The following is a 20,119-nucleotide window of genomic DNA, read 5'->3' on the forward strand; positions in this document are numbered from 1 at the left end:
TATATGTCTTTTCGAAGTAAGGGGAAAGTAGGGGGCTTAGTCCAAAATGAGCTCCAAGAAAGATTTCTGCATCATTTTGAGATGTAAGTTATTAATTTATCAGGTACGATTATTTTAAAGCCAGACGTTCTTATTTTATAGACATTTTGACCTTCTAGATGCTCCCCTTTTTCTTGTACATACCATCTCCTTCACTCAAAGTCTTTCATCCCTCAGACTTTCGCACAGTACTGTAACAATTTCAGGCTGAAAGACGACGTGATGAACCATTATGGCCGTACAGCGTAGTGTTAGACGGAGTTTGCTGTAGGTGGGGTTGCGTTTGAATCCCAGTGTTTTCCAAAGGCAGCTTTTCAATCAGCTGGCTCCATATTGTCTTTGATTACGGTTGCCATGTACTTTGGGGAGCAATGACGCTTAAGTAGTAGCTAAAACGCAGCAGAGGTTTGCCATCAGTCCGGTGGCACGGCTGGAGAAACACAGGTCTTTTGCACAAATTGGTAACAGCGGCCGACGGTTAAGTGGAGCCAGTGTCTGTGGACCTCGAGTCGTGAGGAGGAGCAGAATGAGGAATGGGGGACCCATTGTGTTGCAGAAGTCAGGATTTGGTGATGGGGATGTCGGCTCTGCTCAAAGCCAGGGCCAGTTCTAGGTCTTGCTGCTCCTGGAGCCTCAGCCGCCTCAGCCTCTCCTGCTCCTCACGCTCGCTCTCCCGCTTGGCCCACTCCAGCTGAGCGCCTTCATTTCCGAACTGTGAGAGCACAAAGAGACGAGAAAACCGCATTACAAATACACCTTAATACAGACAGTAAATCTATGAAGTCAAACACTAAATAAGATATGATGAGAAAGTATGGCGATAATTGAATATTGTCATTGATCAATGCTTAATAAGACACTAAGGAAAATGCAGAAAATTAGGACTGAAATATATCCAATTATCTTTAGATACCGATTTATGCAATATAATCGTGCAGCCCTATCTCTATGATGATTGGCAAACATATCAGAATGATTTTTGATATGTACAAGAACCACAAGGCTGATTCTTTAGTGAGGGATTTAGTTAAAAGTAGTAATTTTACAGTGCACACAGGATAGTTGCTGTATCTAACACTAGCCTGGCAAGACAGGTTCATGTCATTTCAACTAAGATGTGTTTAACCCGCTTAAAGCACATTTTCTCCAGTTTGGGATTATCTGAATCTAAAAAGCTTCTTGAAAAAAAAGTGTCACAGTAGGGATGAAAACGAGGATGAAAATGCAACAAGAGTGACGAAAATATGAGAGAAAAAGAATGAAAAAGTGACCAAATCGACAAAAAAGCAATGAAAAAGTGACACAAAAGCAACGGAAAAGTGACCGAAAAGCATTGAAAAAGTGACAAAAAAGTGATGAAAAAGTTATGAAAAAGTGATTAAAAAGTAACAAAAAAGTGACAAAAAAGCGATGAAAAAGTGATTAAAAAGCAACGAAAAGGTGATGAAAAGTGATGAAAAAGTGACAAAAACGTGATTAAAGAGTGACGAAAAAGTGATGAAAAGTGATGAAAAAGTGACAAAAACGTGATTAAAGAGTGACGAAAAAGTGATGAAACAGTGATGAAAAAGTGATTTGAAAGTAACAAAAAAGTGACAAAAAAGCAATGAAAAAGTGATTAAAAAGTGCTGAAAAAGTGATGAAAAAGTGATTAAAAAGTAACGAAAAAGTGACAAAAAGTGACAAAAAGTGACAAAAGAGTGATGAAAAAGCTATGAGAAAGTAAAAAAGTAATGAAAAAGTGACAAAAAATGTGTGACGAAGATGGAACAAAAACGCAATGGAAAAAAAATGTACAAAAAGTGACGACAACGCTCGGAAAAAGATCCGTTTGTAGGCCTTAGCTTTCAAATGCAGCCTTACACTGGCCTATAGGCTGTAACCTTATGGATTTGGGTAAAGCTGAACTGGAGAAAAAGCACTCGGATAAGACGGGGGGGTTACGAGGATTAACTACTTGAAGCCATTTCAGACGAATTCCCTCCGGGTAACTAATGACAGTAATGATAAATAGTAAGAATGGCTGGCCAGGCTAGACGCAAATAGCTAAGAATCGGAGTTGCTAAAGCGAACATTAATGCTTCCGTAGCACGAGAAACTAACATTAAGAGGAGAATTTGAAAGTAATGTCCCGTCATTTCCTTAAATTATGTGTGAGCCGCCATAGACTTGAGTGCGTGGATTTGCAATGACTGGCATATTGAATAGATCGGCGCTTATGATTCATTGTCTTCGTATTAACCGAGTGCAGACGGCTCGTTCACATGCAAAGGATTTCAAAGTGGACCACACCACACCCTCGTACGCTCTTACCTCGACATGCTCGGATCCTGGCAGAGAAACAAGAATTACAATAAAAGAGAGCTGCATATGAGAAGCATAAATCCCCCCCTTCCCCCTCCCCCTCTTTTTTGCACAATGCTGGCACAAGTTAAACACAACTTCAACGTCAAATGGCACAAAACAGACACAAAAAGCCGCCATGCAAAACATCCACTCCACTCTTGCGGTTAGAACATGGCAGACTAAACGGGGAATTAAAATCGGCAATGGGCTGCTTCGAGGCATATCAAAGTTTGACAGCGGATAAGCTCTAAGTATCTCCAAGAACTTGAAGACACGGAAAAATGCTGGCGGAGCGCTACCTGACGGGACAAGTTCAGCGACTGCGGGCCCTAATCCTGGCTTCCTACGAACAGGCGAGACAACAGGAAGCATGCAAGACCCTTTCCCAAACGTGAGCGCTACGGCGAGGACATGCAAACGTGGGTTTCACAAGGGAAAGGCAGCTGGACATCGATATAAAGCAGTGGAGTAAAGACGACGAAGAGGGAGCCCCAGCCAAGATTTACAGAATCGTCTTTATGTTGGATTAATGAGGTGGAATCAGTTTGGGAAGGATCCTGGCCCTTTCTGAGATATGGGCCGTCCAGACTTCTATGAGCTATACATTAAGTTGATAGCTCATGGTCAAATTAAGTTCTATATTGAAAAAAAGTTGATATATTAGTAAATCTTTATATAATTTGGAAAAATTACAACATGTAAAATCATTTCTTTAAGGGATGCACCGATCTGATACTGATGTTGGATATTGGAGCCGACACTGGAAAAAATGCAGTATCGGGTATAGGCTACAAATATCTGATACTGAACCGATACCAGTTTTGACTCTCAACGCCTTAAAAACACAACTTTCACCAACTAAACCTAAGTGAATATGGGCAAGCCGATTTGAAGCTCAGAACCTGGAGAATTCAATCACAGAGTTAGATTTAGTCATCACAAATGTATTTTGATTGCTGCACAAAATGCCGCAGCTAGCATCAGTATGCTAAAGCTAGCATTAGCATTCTAATGCTAACGAAAACTAATCATGGCTAGGTCAGAAGCTATGTTAGAAATACCTAAAGTAGCTTCATAAAATAAAGTTGGCCACTGCTGAAGCCTAGTGTTTGTATTTTAGTAATGATCAGATCACTTCATGTGAGTTGTTTATATTAATGTAACCTAAAGCCTGTCATATACCCAATGACATGTAGTGTAGAAAAGTCCAGTGATCCTTGTTAAATGTTTATCCAAGAGTTTATCAATAGATATAATTGATATCATGACAATAAAATATGACTTTATTGATCTTAAAATGGAGAAAACAGTAAATTCAATATTTCACTCAGAGAAAGCCACTTTTAAGAAAGTCTATTGGTATCGGTTAGTATCAGATATCGGCAGATACTCAAACCCCAGTATCGGTATCTGTATCAAAAAAGCTGGATCGGTGCATCTCTAGTTTCTTCCCACTGAAAGGCAGAAAGGACACAGTTAACTCACTGATAAATCCAGTGTTTAGTTTTGTGATGGGGCCCCTCCACCAGCACCACCTCGCTGAGCTCCGGGGAGGAAGGCTGCCGTGCGCGGGGACTGACAGGACATCGAAGCCGTAATATCAGCAGCTCATGCGACAACAAAAGTACGGACGCGCTACACTTACAAAATCTGCACGAGCCAGATCGGATACAGTACTCGAATGTGGGGAGTCTTGATGTGTATTGAACAAACCTGACAGAGAAGGAAGACATTTTATTTCAAGGTTAAGACAAGGGTTTGTGGAAACTTTCAAAAGGAGTGGGTTGCTTATGCCTCATTGTGAAACATATTTCAAATACAAGCTTGATTTTGGAAGAGGATATTCCTTTTAAGAATATCTTTTTAACATTAATATACAACAGCAAAGACGGTTAGTGTTTAGAATGAGTCCTCGGATCCAAAGATCAATGGTTTGAAGTGAGTTATAAGTGCATACTGTTGTTGTGTTTTTGTGCAAGACACATCCTGTCTTTGTCTATGCATGAATCTGGTGTTAAAGACAGTGAGCGGATTGTGAGCGCAGATGAGCAGTTCACACCCCCATCAGTTTATCCCAGGCAAATGTATGCTTTTCCCAGTGGGTTCCCAGTCAAACAAAACCAGGAGTGTCAGGCTCGATCTCATAACCTATTGCTTGTAAGTCGGGTGCTCACCTAACTGAGCTAAACAAGCATTACCTCCACATTTATATTAACTTCTTACTACTCGACTTACTAACCCAACGCATTTCCTTCAGTTCAGCTTTCCCAAATCTAAAAGGTTACAGCCTACAGACCAGTGTCACGCCTCATTTGAAAGCTAAGGCGTACAAAACTGATCCAAACTGATCTCTTTCTTTTCATCACGGTGTTGCTGTCACTTTTTGAACGTTCTTTTTCCATCTCATTGTTGCCATTGTTGTTGTTTGTCACACTTCCATCGCTTCGGTAGTCACATTTTTGCTGCTTTTTTGTTGAGTTTTTGTCACTTTTTGTGTCTGTTTTGTGGCTATTTCATCACTTTTTCGTTGCACTTTCATCGGTGTATTTTGACACTTTTCATTTTCATCCTCAAACTGGTGTGAAGAGTGAATGAATAATGCAAGTTTAAGAGTCTTTGTGCATCCAAAAGACACTGTAAGAAACCGATCCTATCATTCTTTAAGAGTTTGAACAGTAGCAATAAAGCAACACAAAAATGTCCGTATAATCTGCAACATAATATTTACTAAATCATGTTGAAAGTCAAGACCAACATTGACAAACACCTGCCCATAAAATGTAATATAATAGCCCTTAATTCCATACAATTAAGTCAAATAGACCTTTAAGTCCTTGGGAATACCCTGAGAATACCAAAGCGCTCAGCCTATTGCCGCGTCTATCTCATGGGAAAATGTACTGTCAAGTTAAAAAGCCTATTACTGCATTTGCTAAATTTACACAGGAAACCAGCGCGAGCATATGGTGCGCTACGTGCCCATGGGAACGAGATATTGGTCAAAGAGAGGTGTTAACCACATTCTGAGTAGCATGCAGTGAAGCAGAGCCGCGCACTAAAGGGCAGCCACACCCAGAAACACTCCATCAAGGCCTTTGTAATTTACATACAATTATTACCGATCCCTAGAGTGACGCTTGTGCCAAGAACATCTCAAACTCTTTTAAACAAAACCAACAGGCGTAAAAAGCAGAACACCGTGTTATGTAACCGTTCAATTTTGAGAACACTGTTGGCAAATGGAGTACAAATAAACCATCTTTTTTTCGACACTGCATATTATTTAAAAGGCACTAGAATTTGCAGCAGAATTTGCACTTTATTTTGTTGTAGAAAGTCTAAGCTGCCAAATCAATACGTTTTTGGTGCATGTATGAGAACACAAATAAGCCTCTATTGAGTTTTCTCTCAAAAAGTTGATGGGACATGCCAACTACTAACTAAAACATTTTGAATCTGAATGACATGATCTAAAACAAGAGGTCTGGCCTCTTATTGATACTGTATTTTGCCCTGAGAATTGTTTTTTTGCTTCAATTGAACAAAAAAAGCAACATCTATCTGCTCTGAAATGGTTGACCAGAAAAGCCATAATTTCATGCCCAAACCCTCTCGCACCATAAATAAATAAAGAATAAGGTGATCTGTGTGTTGCATCTCACTTCCTCATGCGTTCGATGTGGCCCGGTGGCTGATGGTAAAAACCTCAAACTCTGAGTGGCAGCGTGAAGGGGAACATGAACTTTCTCACGCTGTGGCTTCTGCTTACAGCGCAGCCCAGGTCACACCGGAAGGGCACCGGGGTGGCAGGGCCCGCGGGTTGTGTGAGAACCAAGAGCACGCAAATAACAAGATAAACTGCGGCTAAAAGCGTCTCTGCGGCAAAGAATAGGACGGGTTCAGTTTTGAACTCAGAGCCGTACCAAAGAAAAGGCGGGGCCAGTTTAAATACAGCTGCAACATTAAAAAAAATAAACATCCTATGGAAAGGGTAATGCAAAATAAAAATACAAAAAAATGATGCAATATGTGGATACACTAAAGCTGAAGTGTTCCTACTTGTCAAATATAGCACCAAAACATGTGCAATAACACATTCTGGGGGTGATTTACGAAGACTTTGTTCATGTGCAAAAAGAGGAGGAGCGTGTACAAAAGTGGATAAGTTTGTTACGAAGCATTATCTCATTTACATATCAGATATGGGGCCCTAAAACTGTAATGCATGCGATTTCAAATGGTAAATTTGGTGCAGCATGACCCCTCTGAGTTGCATTCATATTTTTTTCTATTTTATTACCAAATAATAAACCGCAAAATGCATGCAGCCCTGTGGATTGTCTTCAACATAAAAACTGGCATACAGGATTAATTCATATTTTCTCATTTTAAAGAAACTTAAAGGGATGTTTCAGGATTTTTGACATAGGGCCTTATTCCCTAGTTATCCAGAGTGTGGCTGTTTTTTTTGTAATTCATGCAGTTCTTATATTTGAAGAGTTACATGGCGCTAGGCTAGTGCAAGGCTAACACATTTCTATGGTAGCCTGCATTAAAAACAGTCTGACACACTCCACAGTGCATCCAAGGCAAATCACTTATAACACCAGACTAACAATATAAATGTATGTGTCGATAAAATAATTGTAACAAATTTGCATTTATACGAACTTATATTTGAGCAGCATCAGCTCCGTGGTTGTATAAGCTAAGTGATCTGCTAGAAAATAGTCCCTCAAAATGCGATCATTCATAGGATGCAAGGTCATGTATATTCCAAAAATCATTCTATTGACACAGGCATTTATTTTGTTACTCTGGCGTAATAAGTGATTTGCCTCAGGTGCACTGTGGAGCGGGTCCGACTGTTTTTAATGCAGGCTAGAAATGCTAGCCTTGCACTAGCCTAGCGCCAAGGAACTTTTCAAATATAAGAACTGCATGAATTACAAAAAAAGATATCTCCAGAAATCAGCAACACTCTGGATAACTAGGAAATGAGGCCCTATGTCAAAAATCCTGAAATTATTTCTATAATAAGAGCTCCCCGCTATGAGAATAGAACATTTTACTAAAATACAACATTACACCAGTCGAAAGCAAAACAAAACGGGCCTGAAATGGAACCAAGTCAGGAACATTCTGACTGAAACCTTTCGTTTTTGGTTGCATTTGTGTAAATCTTAGTCAGATGAAACACCTCTGTGATGATGCAATTTGGATTTTGCGTCATCATAATATAATAATTTGCCGATATGTTGTGCAAACTTACTTTTTACCAATATTGGCTGTGGGTGTGTTTACTTGCATTTGCTGGTATTTGAGATTGGAAATAAGTTGATGAAAAAAACACATTCATCTCAGTTTCAGTTTGAGGCTTGGGGACTGTGTAGGTGTCGCATATTCCCCTGCAAAATCCGGAAACATCCACATCCTAAGTTTATCTATAGCTCTGCACTTACATGGCTTGTCTCGCTGTTTTCAGATGCAAGTTTTGCCTTTGTCTTCTTGACTCCTCTAAGGTCGCAACACTTTGAACTTTCCGTTGAACAGCGCCTCTACCAGCCGCTTTCCTGTTTACAAGTTCAAAAGAAGAAACGACTTTCTCTTCCTTGCCCCCTCAACGTGCAGAAAAAGGGAAGCTATACTTTTTTTTTTTTGAGCTAAACTCCCAGGGCACTGAGAATATCTCTGGTGGAATAACAGGCAATTAAAAATATGCACAAAAGAACGTTGGTGGGTGCAATATTTGAGAAGAGCTGGCAGCAAATAAAGCAGCTTCTTATTAAAAACCATACCATATAAAAAGAACAAAAGCCACACACGCCACAAGCACAAACACACACACACACTCACACACACACACACAGAGGAGGGGGCTTACCATAGGGAGGCGCAGGGCGAGTAGGAACGTTCTTCTTTGGGACCGCTGGGTTTTCTGACTTCTGTTTGAAAAGAAGAAACTTCATCACATCTATCACAAGTATCATAAACTCAAAAGAAGGAGTTGACAAAGTTAGTAGCACTAGATGGTATTGTGTGAAAACAGTTTGAATTCAGCAAGACTGTCCAACATGACTCTGTAGTAAAATCCTGAATAGTAGATAGTAGATAGATAATAGTAGACAAAGAATGGTTTAATGTACAGTATTCACTCGCAGTATTACTTCGTAGCCTCCATTTCAGTCTAATTTGTTTTTTAAATGTTTATTTTTAGAGCGGAGCATGTCAAAAAACCTGCTGTAATCACTAAACAAATGAAATACTGAAATCACTTTAGTCCAGGTATCACGAAAATTACTACATCAACTTATTGCTCAATAAATGACAGATAAATTGTACATTTTTGGCCTTTTTTTGTCACACTTCTCTCATACAATACTTTTTATACATTTCATACCCTAAGTAGGCTGTAGTTCATGTATTGTGGGATATTTTCAGATTAAGTACTTTTCAAACAAAGCTTTACCATAGTTTTTAGGCTTTATAATTAGTTTTTATGGTATTAAAAGGTCTTATATATTAATATTGTTTATCGCAGTATCAATATATCGATCTTCAAATTCTGTTATGGGAAAGCTTTTTGATACAAGAGTCACATTGGGATTTTGAACTTGTCAGAGGGGCCAGTTTCGGGCGTTTCGGAAAAGTATAATTCTAAATAGAATCTTCAATGAAGGTTCTTGAGTCATCTTTATTAGAGTTTAAATGTATTTTCGAGGACTTGAAGTTGGTTCTGACAATGGAGCGGTGTGTTTGCAAGATGTACACGCAACTACTTCTTAAATTTGTTTTCATAAAAGTTAAATTCATAGAAAATAGTATGTATGTGTTGTTATTGTGGGACTGCATACCACCCTTATGTTGTCTTATAAGTTAACATATAACCCTGGTCTGAGCAATAACTAACATTTTTGGTCATTTTGCGTGTAAACAGTTGAGAAATGATTATTTATATGCTTAAACAGTGTCATATTTAAAATTCTGGGGGGGGGGGGACACTGGCATTAAACATTAAAATCTCTCCAAAAAGTTTAGGCAAAACCATGACATACTGTTGCAGTGACTTTATGTGGGAACTAATAATTGGAAGTGGAACTTTTCAGTTTCTTTATGGGCAACAACATCTCTACAAAAGTCCTCCCTGGAGCTTACCTTTGACAGTTGACTAAAGTCCGCAAATCCTCCTTTACTCCCAAAACCGCTGCCAGCAAAGGGGTCCATTGTCCCGAACACGTCTGCGGGACAAAAGACACAGGAGCGACTGTCATTTGGGAAACATTTGAGCGTGTTTATGGAAAGACCCTGTAAAAATCTAATGAAGTAGGGCTTTTATAACACAGACTATTTTAAGGCAAGGCAATGTGGCGTGACCGTTTTATTTTCCGTGACATTCAGGGAGAGAAGAGAAAAAAAGTAAAGTCGGGGTCTTGCGTAAGTGACGTATGCAGCCAATCAGTTAATTAAAGGTGTCAGCTGCAGGACTGTGTGGCCGCTCTGTCCCGCCGCTGTTTTGAGCCAGAGCAAGTATGCAAGAGTTAATGAAGAAACGGGGCAATGGCTACAGTGGAAAAACAAAACATTGTAACAGAATATGTTTGTTGTGAATGTGACGCCACAAAAGGGTCCATTCACGGCCGGCGCGCTCTGTTTTCCTTTTACGCACAGAGCTACAGTCAGCTCTATGTGCCTGGTATGGAGGTGTGTAAATAAAGTACCACCTTACCTTGTAGCATCGGTCGGACTTATAACAACTTCCTCCCTCCGTGAATGCCGGAGTTCAGAGGTTCTCAAACACTGGGATTCCTCTACGGGCCGCGTCGGGGTCTTTTACAGTTCAAGAAATGAATAGGTTGACGTCATATCTTTCTAAAGAGTCAATAGTTTTTGAGGTCAGAGTTTGTTTCATAGAATTTTCCTTTAAAACTGGCACATTGTCTAGTTTTTTTCCAGTTAGGGTGCAGTTGTTGTCAGCTGAAAGGACTTAAAGTCAGTTTCATGGACCCAATCCCTGACAAAAAATACTATGTTTCATGGATATTTCTTTCTAAAACACTGACACAATATAAAACGTCCGAGTTAAGATCTAAATTTAACACTTTGATCAGGTCTTGGTTGTTGCTTTGTTATGGTTTTACCTTAATGCTCGTTTGTTAAGCCGTGGTTTAGGTGCGGTCTAGTCCTCTTTACAACTGGTTAGCTCTACAAATAACGATCCCTTACATTTTAATTACAACTACACCTCATATTTTATGTCTTCATGTGTTAATGTTTATGTGAACCTGTACCTGGACTGTGAGTAACTGAGTAACTGTGTGAGCGGAACGGTCCGATTTATTTTCAATGGCGCCATAAATTGTGTGAAACAAAACTTAAAATAATGTGGAAATTGTTATATTTCCAAAGAGAACTCCAAGAGAATGGCATAAAAATACAGAAACACACACTTGGTCCTTTTCACTATCAGTGAAAGGGACCAAGGTATGGGACAGCATCCCAGCAGACAGTAGAGACTGTACCACATTCATAGTATTTAAAACTAAACTTAAAGGTTGGCTGAAGGGGAATCAGACATGTGGCCACTGACCATTATCCTTATGTTTTATGTCTCAAGTTTAATTGTGTGGTGATCTTTTGTCTTTAATGTGGTACACTGGTCTTTGTATTTTCTTGATCTGTCAGGAACTACAGATGGAAAGTAGCAGTTCATTAATATGCATTGTCCCTTCAAATGAATAAATGAAGAACAAAGTGCATGCGACACACTACATCTACTTTATGTTAACTTAAATATATACTCAGTGGAAAAAGTAATCATTATTTTTACTCAAGTAAGAGCACAGATACCTCATTATAATTTTACTCAAGTAGAAGTAAAAAGTACTACCCCCCTCGGCTTGTTTGTAAGCACTCTCCAGGGGACAAACATTGCAAATGAGTCTTGGCAACAAATACTGTCACATTTAATGTGTAAACATGTCCCTATTAAAATAAAGAAATAATAAAGAAGGAAAGTAAAACATAAATGGTTTAGTCTTAGTTTGTAATAAACATACACCTAGTTGGTTGACTCCTACTTTAGAGTAAACACAGTTGCTAAATAAAGTGGGTTTCGTCCTGGTTTAGACCACTTTGCCCCCATTGTCTTTCTTTCTACCACTTCATATAGTTTTTCTTTGTTGTTTGTCCAAGTAGGTCCGATATAAAGACAAATATCATACATGGTGTAAAAAGCTAGATATTTACCACACTCATTTAATGGCCAAAGATGAATCAGAAACGAACTACTTCATAAAAAGAAGCTGCGTCTTGTACGAGCCCCGCACTCACACAGACTTTGTTATGTTTGGCTCCAGCCGCTCCGTTTTTTTCCAAGGAGAGAGTGGCACTGGTGGTAGTGGTGGGGGGTTGGGATATTTTTAGTTTGGTTAAATGCGTAGGTACCGGGGCTAAAAATAGCTCCAAACCACAGGAAAAATTGAAGCCACAGAAAGTTAAAAATTGTTTGCCCCTCATGCCCCCGAATTATAATTTAGATCCAACACGTCACCCAGGGCAGCAATAAAAAGCTCTTTGAGAAACGTTGCACAACTGACTGTTCCCTCACCTTTAGAAAAAACGGCATCATGACGAGCTGGGAAAAAGTAATCCAGCTTGTATTAAGTGCAAATGTGACTGTACAACATACTTGAAAGAAGGAAAGACCTTAAATGAACCTCAAGCGTTATCCCTATATCAAGTATGATAAACTAAACCCGTCTACAAAATAACACGGCTTAATGTGGCATCTGAGTTCGTTTTGTTAAGACCTGTAGAAATAATAAATGTATCTAGAGCAGAAAAAACAGGTTTGTCCTTTTTATGTTAGATGCAAGAAAAAGCCTAGGTAAGTAGATTTGTGCTTAGTTTCCAGGGGGCAAAACAAGAGACTTAAAGCAGAACTAAGTAACTCCCTAGGGGCCATAAGCAACACTGCAGGTGTCGTAGCATGTTGCGTTTTTTTCTTTACTCATTAATTGTCCGTGAGAGTAAATACTACACTGACAGAAAAGACAAAGGGAGAAAGGGATATTGTACAGTACAATGTGCCACAACTCAATGACACAATGGGGATAATTGTTTTCACTCAAGCTTGGCTGTAAATACTGCCAAAGAGGCACATGCCCACAGTTAGCTTTACCCGCTAGCCTGTTAGCTTCTTCTTCGTGATTCTATTAGTGTGTATTGTTCCTCCGACCCGTAGGCAGGGCAGTTGCAAGGGTGGTTTTCTGGCCAGAGACACCAGGGGAAGATGAAAGACCCACCAATCATCCCATTAACACTTGTATTACCCCCAGAGGAACTATGAAAAGGATTTGCCATACTACTGGAGTTAAGATGCATTTTTGTGTGCATTGTGTACACAAATAAGTGAACACTCAGGATATTCTTTGCTTTGATGAGGAAGAACCCAAATAGGACGTTTAAACCAAGTACAAACTTTTCTCAGGCGTCAAATGTAGCCAAAGAACCTGTATTTAATTACTCTCAGAAATCCTGTTGAGTTGGCCAAAAGCTGCCAAAAGTAGGACTTTTAACGCCAAGTTTGAGAAACCAAACCGTTGTAATCTGAGAAAAGGGCCCACCGTAAAATCTCTTAGATGCAACAGTCAGATTTGACTTAAAATAAGCAGAAACAGTCAGTTTGTGGCCATCCGGTTCCGATCATGTTTTCTTAAAGGCATTCGGTGACAAAGGCTGGCACTGATCCAATCCTTCTAATGGGATATACTACAGTCGCCAGAAAGCACTTCTCATTTCATTTCTGAGGGGTTTTTGCAAAAAAAATTCAAGTCAAACTAGGATCGGGCTAATCTCCCCCTTGAACCCTCTGTCTCTTTTAACCATCACCACATGATGTTTCTGACAGCTTTAATACCTGAAGAGTCCTTTGCTCTGGGGCTGTTGGATCTGAATGGATCACTGCTGCTGAAGGCACCGGGCTGAAAAAGAGCAGACAACATGTAAACAGGCAACTCAAAAGATCGTGTTTACAAACAAACAAAAATGCAAATTTGTTAGCATTTCTTACCACTATTGAATACAAATGGTCTATAGGTTACTAACAATTTTGCTTTGCATATTTCTTTCTTTTTAAAAAGCGCTGAGGGCTCTTGTCTCATTTAGTTTCCAGACCAGAGAATGATAAAAGCTAATGTGAGACTTGGTGGATATTATTTTGCTATATAACAGTCCAGATTACTTCTTTTTGAAATCTTTTGCAACAACAGAAAATTGGCTTTACAATTAGGTTTTAGTTAACCTCTTAGCCCCCACCTTAACCGAGCGCATTTTCTCCAGTTCAGCTTTACTCAAAGCTAAAAACTTCAACACTGAAGAGTTTACAGCCAGAGTGACACTTCATTTGAAAAGCTAAGACCTTTACAACCCGCCACTTTTTATAAAAAAAACTTTTTCATCATTTTTTGGCCACTATTTTTGAATCACTTTTTCTGCATTTTTTTCATAATTCTTGTCATTTATTGTCACTTTTTTATAACTTTTTCAGCACTTTTTTGTCACTATTTGTCATGGTTTTTGTCATTTTTTGTCACTTTGGTGTAACTTTTAAATAACTTTTAAATCATTTTTATCACTTTTTCATAATTTTTTGTCATCTTTTTGTCACTCTTTTATAACTTTTTTTTATCTATAACTTTTTAATAATTTTAATAACTTTTTCATCATTATTTTATCACTTTTTTCTTCCTCGTTTTCGTCTATTTTCCGTTGCTATTTTGACACTTTTTTCAAGAAGCCTTTAGATTTGGTTAAAGTCGAACTGGAGAAAGAGGTTAAATGATGCAGATTTTTAGGCTAATTTGTTCTTGTGTGGAAGGGTATTCAGAATTAACCGTCTTTAATACAACCCAAGTGAGAAGTCTCCATTTAGTCGTTTACATGAGCGTCGCCTTTCCACTCTCTCCGCGGCGCTCAAAAGGCTTAGCAGTACCTTGGCCGGTGGCGTGGGCTTTCGACTGAAGGGGTCTGCAGATGCGAAGGGGTCTGACTTGTTGGCCCTCTTAAAGAAGTCCTCTGAGGAGGCGCCTTTGAAGGGATAACTCTCTTTAAAAGGATCTCCGCCAAAAGGGTCTAAGAAAAAAAAAATTAAAACAGGACAGAGGGGACAGTGTTTAGCAGCGAGCAGCTACAGACGTGTCCAGGAATCATCTGAAGATCTTAAAACCACATAATCCTCGCTTTATTGTACTGTTCCGTCGTATAAATTCAAACGGACTGGAAAGTAACAACAAGCATTTCCATTCATAATAAGTGGGAACGCAACGAGCAGGTTAAGCTTTGGGGAAATGCTTAGTCACACAGTGGGAGATTAGTCAGCAAAGAAGTGGACGGGGCAGGACGGGCATGTGAGAGAGCAAATAACACGTACCGTCTAACAGGCCGGACTTGAAGGGGTCTTCTGTCTGGAAAGGGTCGGCCGGAGGGTCCTTGCCGACGCTGCTGCTGCTGCTGTTGAACATGGCGATCCTGGATTTCAAAGAGCTGTTCTGTTTGAAGAGGGCGATGGTCAAATATTTACACAGCATCAAAAACAGAATACAAAAAGATGGGTGCGGGGGGAGTTGACACTTGCACCTTAAATAATAGAGATCAAATTGGGGAAGAGTCACGTTTCACACTTTCAAAACAATGATCGAAATGTATAAATAAAAGCTCACAAACCATGTGCATTTGAAATCGATTACACACTTACTTACTTACTTAGGGATCTAATGGGGCGACAGTTATTAGCACTTCTTATTCTGGATGTTGTGTCGTATTTACTAACCACAATTCCAAGCCCTCTGTTTTCCTTCTCTGCAAATCCATCTGTCACGTCATCAAAGTCTGTGTAGTTTCCTCCGTTGAGTTCTTTTAGCGTGCTGTTGTACTGCTCTATGGTCTTCGACACCTCCTTTTGGTTTTCCTGGATCATTGACAGTTTACTGCGAGCCTGAAAGACGAAATGAAAAACTATTATTATACACAAGATTTATAATAAGTTACTTCTTCGCCTCAAATAATTTATTTTTCTGGCCACCAACTCATAATTCATCATCTTAGAAAAGTGTGAATTAACGAGAGCTTAACCGGACACTGAAAGCGAGGCGGATGAAGATGCCAATAGCCGATATATAAGCTAATACAAGAAAATTATGTTAAAGGGATATTTCAGGATTTTGGACATAGGACCTCATTTCCTAGTTATCCAAAGTGTTGTTGATTTCTGGAGATAAATATATATTTAAATTTTAATTCATGCTCTCCTTATATCTGAAGAGTTTAGTGGTGCTAGGCTAGTGCTAGGCTAGCGCATGTCTATGGTAACTAGTAGCCTGCATTAAAAACAGTCTGACCCAAGCACAGTGCACCTGAGGCAAATCACTTATAACACCAGACTACCAATATAAATGTCTCTGTTGACTGAATCATTTTTGAAATATAACCATTTTGCATTTAAAAGACTATTTGAGCAGCATCAGCTTCCTGGTTGTAAGATACGCAGCGGCAGAGTGTTCTGCTAGGTTACCGGATCTACAGTGGTTTGTTTACCTGTGGCCTGTGGTTTTTAATGCAGGCTACCAGTTACCATAGCCTAGCACTAGCCTAGCACTAGCCTAGCACTAGCACCACTAAACCCTTCAAATATAAGGACTGCATGAATTAAAAAATATATCTCCAGAAATCAACAACACTCTGGACAACAAGGAAATGAAGCTCTATGTCAAAAAACCTGAAATATCCCTTTAAGGAGTCATTCTGTGTCATGTTTACATCTTCTTCTCATGTCTGTGTAGGTTTGCGTGAATGACATTTCACTGGATTTATGATCATATGTCATTTGTTTTGTTTTTTTAAATATGCTGTTGTTTGTCCAGACCTGATTGAGTTCGTCATGAGTGCCTTTCATAGACTTGAGGATGCTGTCCAGCTGCACGCGCCCCGTCAGCAGACTCTGCTCCAGTGTGTTCTCCTCGTCCAGCAGTCGGCCCAGCTCGCCTTTGGTCCGGGACATGTCCTCCTCCTGACTGCGTATGCCGCTCTCCTGAGAACGGATCTGACTCTGAAGGGACGAAATCTGGACGAAAAATATAATAAGCAAGGTAAAACGTTTTTTTAGTAAGCTTTCTGGCAAACCTTCTAAGACATGATCATTTAAAGACCAAATGCTCTTCTTTCTTCACTGAATATACTTTACAGGGCTTTACAGGCAGCCAATCAATCATTCAACTAGAGATATCTGAAAAATAATGGCTATGTGTAGCAAGGGGGAAGGAAGGATGTTTATTTTTTTCACTCTTTATTCTGGCAAACTATATACATATTTAGCACATGCCAATCAAGTCAAGTCAAAATTGGATCCATATGGATGTTTTGACTCAGCAACTTGTCTGGCAGAAGTGAAAAAAACCGGCACATGAAGCTAGCGCTAGCATGTAGCATGAAGCTAACATTAGGATTATGGTTAGCATTCCCTGTTATATGTACAAATTTGGGCCTTTGAACCACTTTATCCTTCTCTGTGTCTCTGTTTCTGTATTTAGTAGAATTGGTGAAAGAGTTATTTTTCCCCACTTTGCCATCTGTATCGACTACTCATCTACAAACCCAATACTTGTCCTTTCTCTTTTTCTCTAGCCGATGCATTCGTGTAAACATAATATCATTTTTCTGATTATGACCAACCCTCTTAACTTGATCCATATGTAAAAAGTGGGAACACGTGTTTTTGTGAGCATGGTCCTGGATTAGATTGAGTCCACATGCGCATTACCATGGCACCTGAAGGGAAACTCGGCTATAAACATGTTATTTTTATTAGGGAGCTTTCTGACCATCTGGCTCTCTTCTTGGCACTTCTGTTTGACGTCACTGAGCATTCCCTCCAGCCTCGTGCGCTGCTGCTCCATCTCCTCTAGCCGACCGTGGGCGTCCTGTTTCTGCGTCTCCAGGTCCTTCTGCCCGACGCTCTCGCGCTCAAAGTTGCTTTGCATGTCCTGAACACAGCCACGCATCATCAGCTGGTTATACATCTATATCTGCAGTTTCTTTCCAAATAATGGGCGTTATGGCTGTTACAAAGTGCATGTAGTTCGCTAAAGGCCAACTTGTCCTGATTGGGAAGTTTGCCTTTGCTTTTGCCCAATCTTCAAAGCTATCAGGGCAAAATGCAAAGCAGTGCAAAGAGTTATAACATCCTCTCTCAGGTGTTAAGCCAGTGTCCCAGTATCAAGCCGCAGGGGGGTGTTCTATGCATGTTTTAGATTTATAGAGAAAAAAAATGGTGCACCCTGCGGAAACCCACCCAGATACAAAGGAAATGTGCAAACACCAGACACCATAAGTGTTATGCCACATTGCTGCCGTGTAGTGTTTACTTTGGCAACATATTTGAATTTAATGCTTCATAAAGCTTCTTCCACATGAACAAGGTGCAGACCTGTTCCTTTGGCAGTGAATTTAAAGATGGGGTATAATGCTTTTTGCAGGTATTTGGTATTAATCTGCAACACATCTTTATCGCTATCTTACACTTTGTTAGTCAGAAAATGAATTATTGACCTAAAACAGTTGAAACAAAATATTCAGTAGTTTCTCTTCCTGATTTTCATGTGATCTGCCCATAAGCTCCTCCCACCGAACCTCCACCTGCTCCCCTTCTCTGCGCGCTGTTTCAATACAGAAAAATATATATGAAATATGAACAGAAAAAAATGCTCAGCGAGTGTGGCTGTAGTGAAGCTATGGCGAGCGTTTAGATCAAAATAAATGGATTAAAGCTGCATTTTGCAACTTTTGTTGCAAACAAAAATGTTGATGTTTGTGCATATTTGACCTTGTAGTGACCCAGTGGCTGTCTGAGTAGTTAGCATGGTGCCTTTACTTTCCATCACAGTCGTCTATGGGACGCTCCAGAATCAATGATTTGGAAGGTTTTCACCGCTGACAGACCTTCTCACCAGAAAACCTACAAAACAATTGATCCTGGAGTGTTGAGACCACTGTGATCGGAAGTGAAGGTGACATACTAAACACCCATACAGCCACTGGGTCACTACAAGGTGAAATACGCACAAACATCAACAATTCTTTCCGCAACAAAAGTTGCAAAATGCAGCTTTAATCCATTTATTTTGATCTAAACGCTCGCCATAGCTTCACTACAGCCACACTCGCTGAGCATTTTTTTCTGTTCATATTTCATATATATTTTTCTGTATTGAAACAGCGCGCAGAGAAGGGGAGCAGGTGGAGGTTCGGTGGGAGGAGCTTATGGGCAGATCACATGAAAATCAGGAAGAGAAATGCTGAATATTTTGTTTCAACTGTTGTGTTTTTTTCGAATAAAAAGTTGCATAGTGCACCTTTAAGCTTACTGTAGCAAGAGATCGAGAGGTGAGGAAAGCATTTCCTGGGTATGTACGTCTTAGCGCTGCTAAGACTACCCAGTAGAGAAGATCCCAAGATTGTGCAAAGATGCGCTAGCGGCTCTTAAGATAACTCTTGGTATGTTTTTGATGAGTAAAGAACTTTGTAACATGGTTTTAGTCCATTCTTTTCATTTTCTACTGGTTTTTAACAAAAGTTGACATAAAATATCTGGAAATTTTAGAGTTTTAGTCTCATCAGTCTCATTTAGTCTCTCTTTTACTTTAGTTTTGATCTAATAAAAACTGGTCTAACTCAAATGTACTACAAGCAGATAGTCATGCATTTGTATCATGCTGTTACAAAGGGCTGATGTTGGGACATGAAGATATTTTGGGCAATGTCACTTTAAGTCGAGATTACTTCTAACGTGACTCCATATTTCACTGTGACCTTACCTGAACCTCGCTGTTCTGTCTTCTGAGGCTGTCCTCCTTCTCCCTGATCTCCTGCTCCAAAATGAACTTCTCTCTGGAAAAACAAGCAAGAAGGGAGAAGATGAGGCGCAGGCATTTATGTTTTTTATTACAAAACTTAAGCAACTCCTCGCACTTGACATTAACATTTGGCAGTAATCTGAATAATGTGGTAATATTTAACATGCTTGGAGAGAGGAGACGGGGTTTTCCGACGCACAACAGAGCGGTTCAAAGCCTGGATAGTATACGGTTTGTTTTTTTGTTTCCTGAAATTAATGAGCATATAGGAGAAGTTTTACGACGTGTTACTTCTGTGATGCAAACATTAATGCCGGGTTTACAGTAGCCAACCAATAAAGCGGTGTCAAAATGTAGCTTGAGGCTTTAGGGGGAGGTATGTGGCAGTGCTTAATCAAATCATGTCATAAGGTTGAGTGCAACTAAACCAGAATTTTGATTACAATGGGCTTGTTACTATGTCAGAGACAAAAACAAGGTCCTTTTAAAGATTTAACCCCGCCTTAACCGAGTAACCTGGCTAACACCATGCTGCTGTGTGCGCTCGAATTATTTCGAACTGCACAACAGCCTGGGGACCATGGCCGACATCTCCGGTGGATTTGGGAACCAATCACAGAGCGAGGAGGGACGGCAAGACGATGACGCGCTATTCGATATATGGAAGCTTGTAGTTTATTTACGGATAATAATAAAAAAAGTTTATTTACGGATCCAACGTGACAGCAGCAGACACAATGGTATTTTTTGATCAAGCTTTAGACCTTGTTCTAAATAGTTTATATTCAAAAGTTTACAGCGGGTACGTCGTACGTCATCTCATACGA

General features: G+C 39.8%; 1 protein-coding gene across 4 annotated transcripts in view; it reads right to left on the minus strand.

The window, feature by feature from the left end:
• Positions 1 to 595: 595 nt before the first annotated feature.
• The window catches only part of LOC306972961 (epidermal growth factor receptor substrate 15-like 1), a 30,256-nt gene continuing 10,732 nt past the window's right edge, over positions 596 to 20,119 (minus strand). For 3 of the 4 annotated variants that reach the window (XM_079569709.1, XM_079569708.1, XM_079569707.1), the window contains 11 exons: positions 19,254 to 19,326; positions 17,262 to 17,423; positions 16,307 to 16,504; positions 15,215 to 15,379; positions 14,816 to 14,933; positions 14,378 to 14,517; positions 13,304 to 13,367; positions 9,541 to 9,623; positions 8,270 to 8,330; positions 4,031 to 4,098; positions 596 to 751 (listed from right to left, as the gene is read on the minus strand). In XM_079569709.1, the coding sequence (XP_079425835.1) occupies positions 599 to 751; positions 4,031 to 4,098; positions 8,270 to 8,330; positions 9,541 to 9,623; positions 13,304 to 13,367; positions 14,378 to 14,517; positions 14,816 to 14,933; positions 15,215 to 15,379; positions 16,307 to 16,504; positions 17,262 to 17,423; positions 19,254 to 19,326 (1,285 nt within the window). In that variant the 3' untranslated portion in view covers positions 596 to 598. The remainder of the gene's footprint in view (positions 752 to 4,030; positions 4,099 to 8,269; positions 8,331 to 9,540; positions 9,624 to 13,303; positions 13,368 to 14,377; positions 14,518 to 14,815; positions 14,934 to 15,214; positions 15,380 to 16,306; positions 16,505 to 17,261; positions 17,424 to 19,253; positions 19,327 to 20,119) is intronic. The other variant, XM_079569710.1, reaches the window with a different exon arrangement.

Source organism: Gobius niger (genome assembly GCF_951799975.1).
Source record: "Gobius niger genome assembly, chromosome: 13".
Classification (NCBI taxonomy): domain Eukaryota; kingdom Metazoa; phylum Chordata; class Actinopteri; order Gobiiformes; family Gobiidae; genus Gobius; species Gobius niger.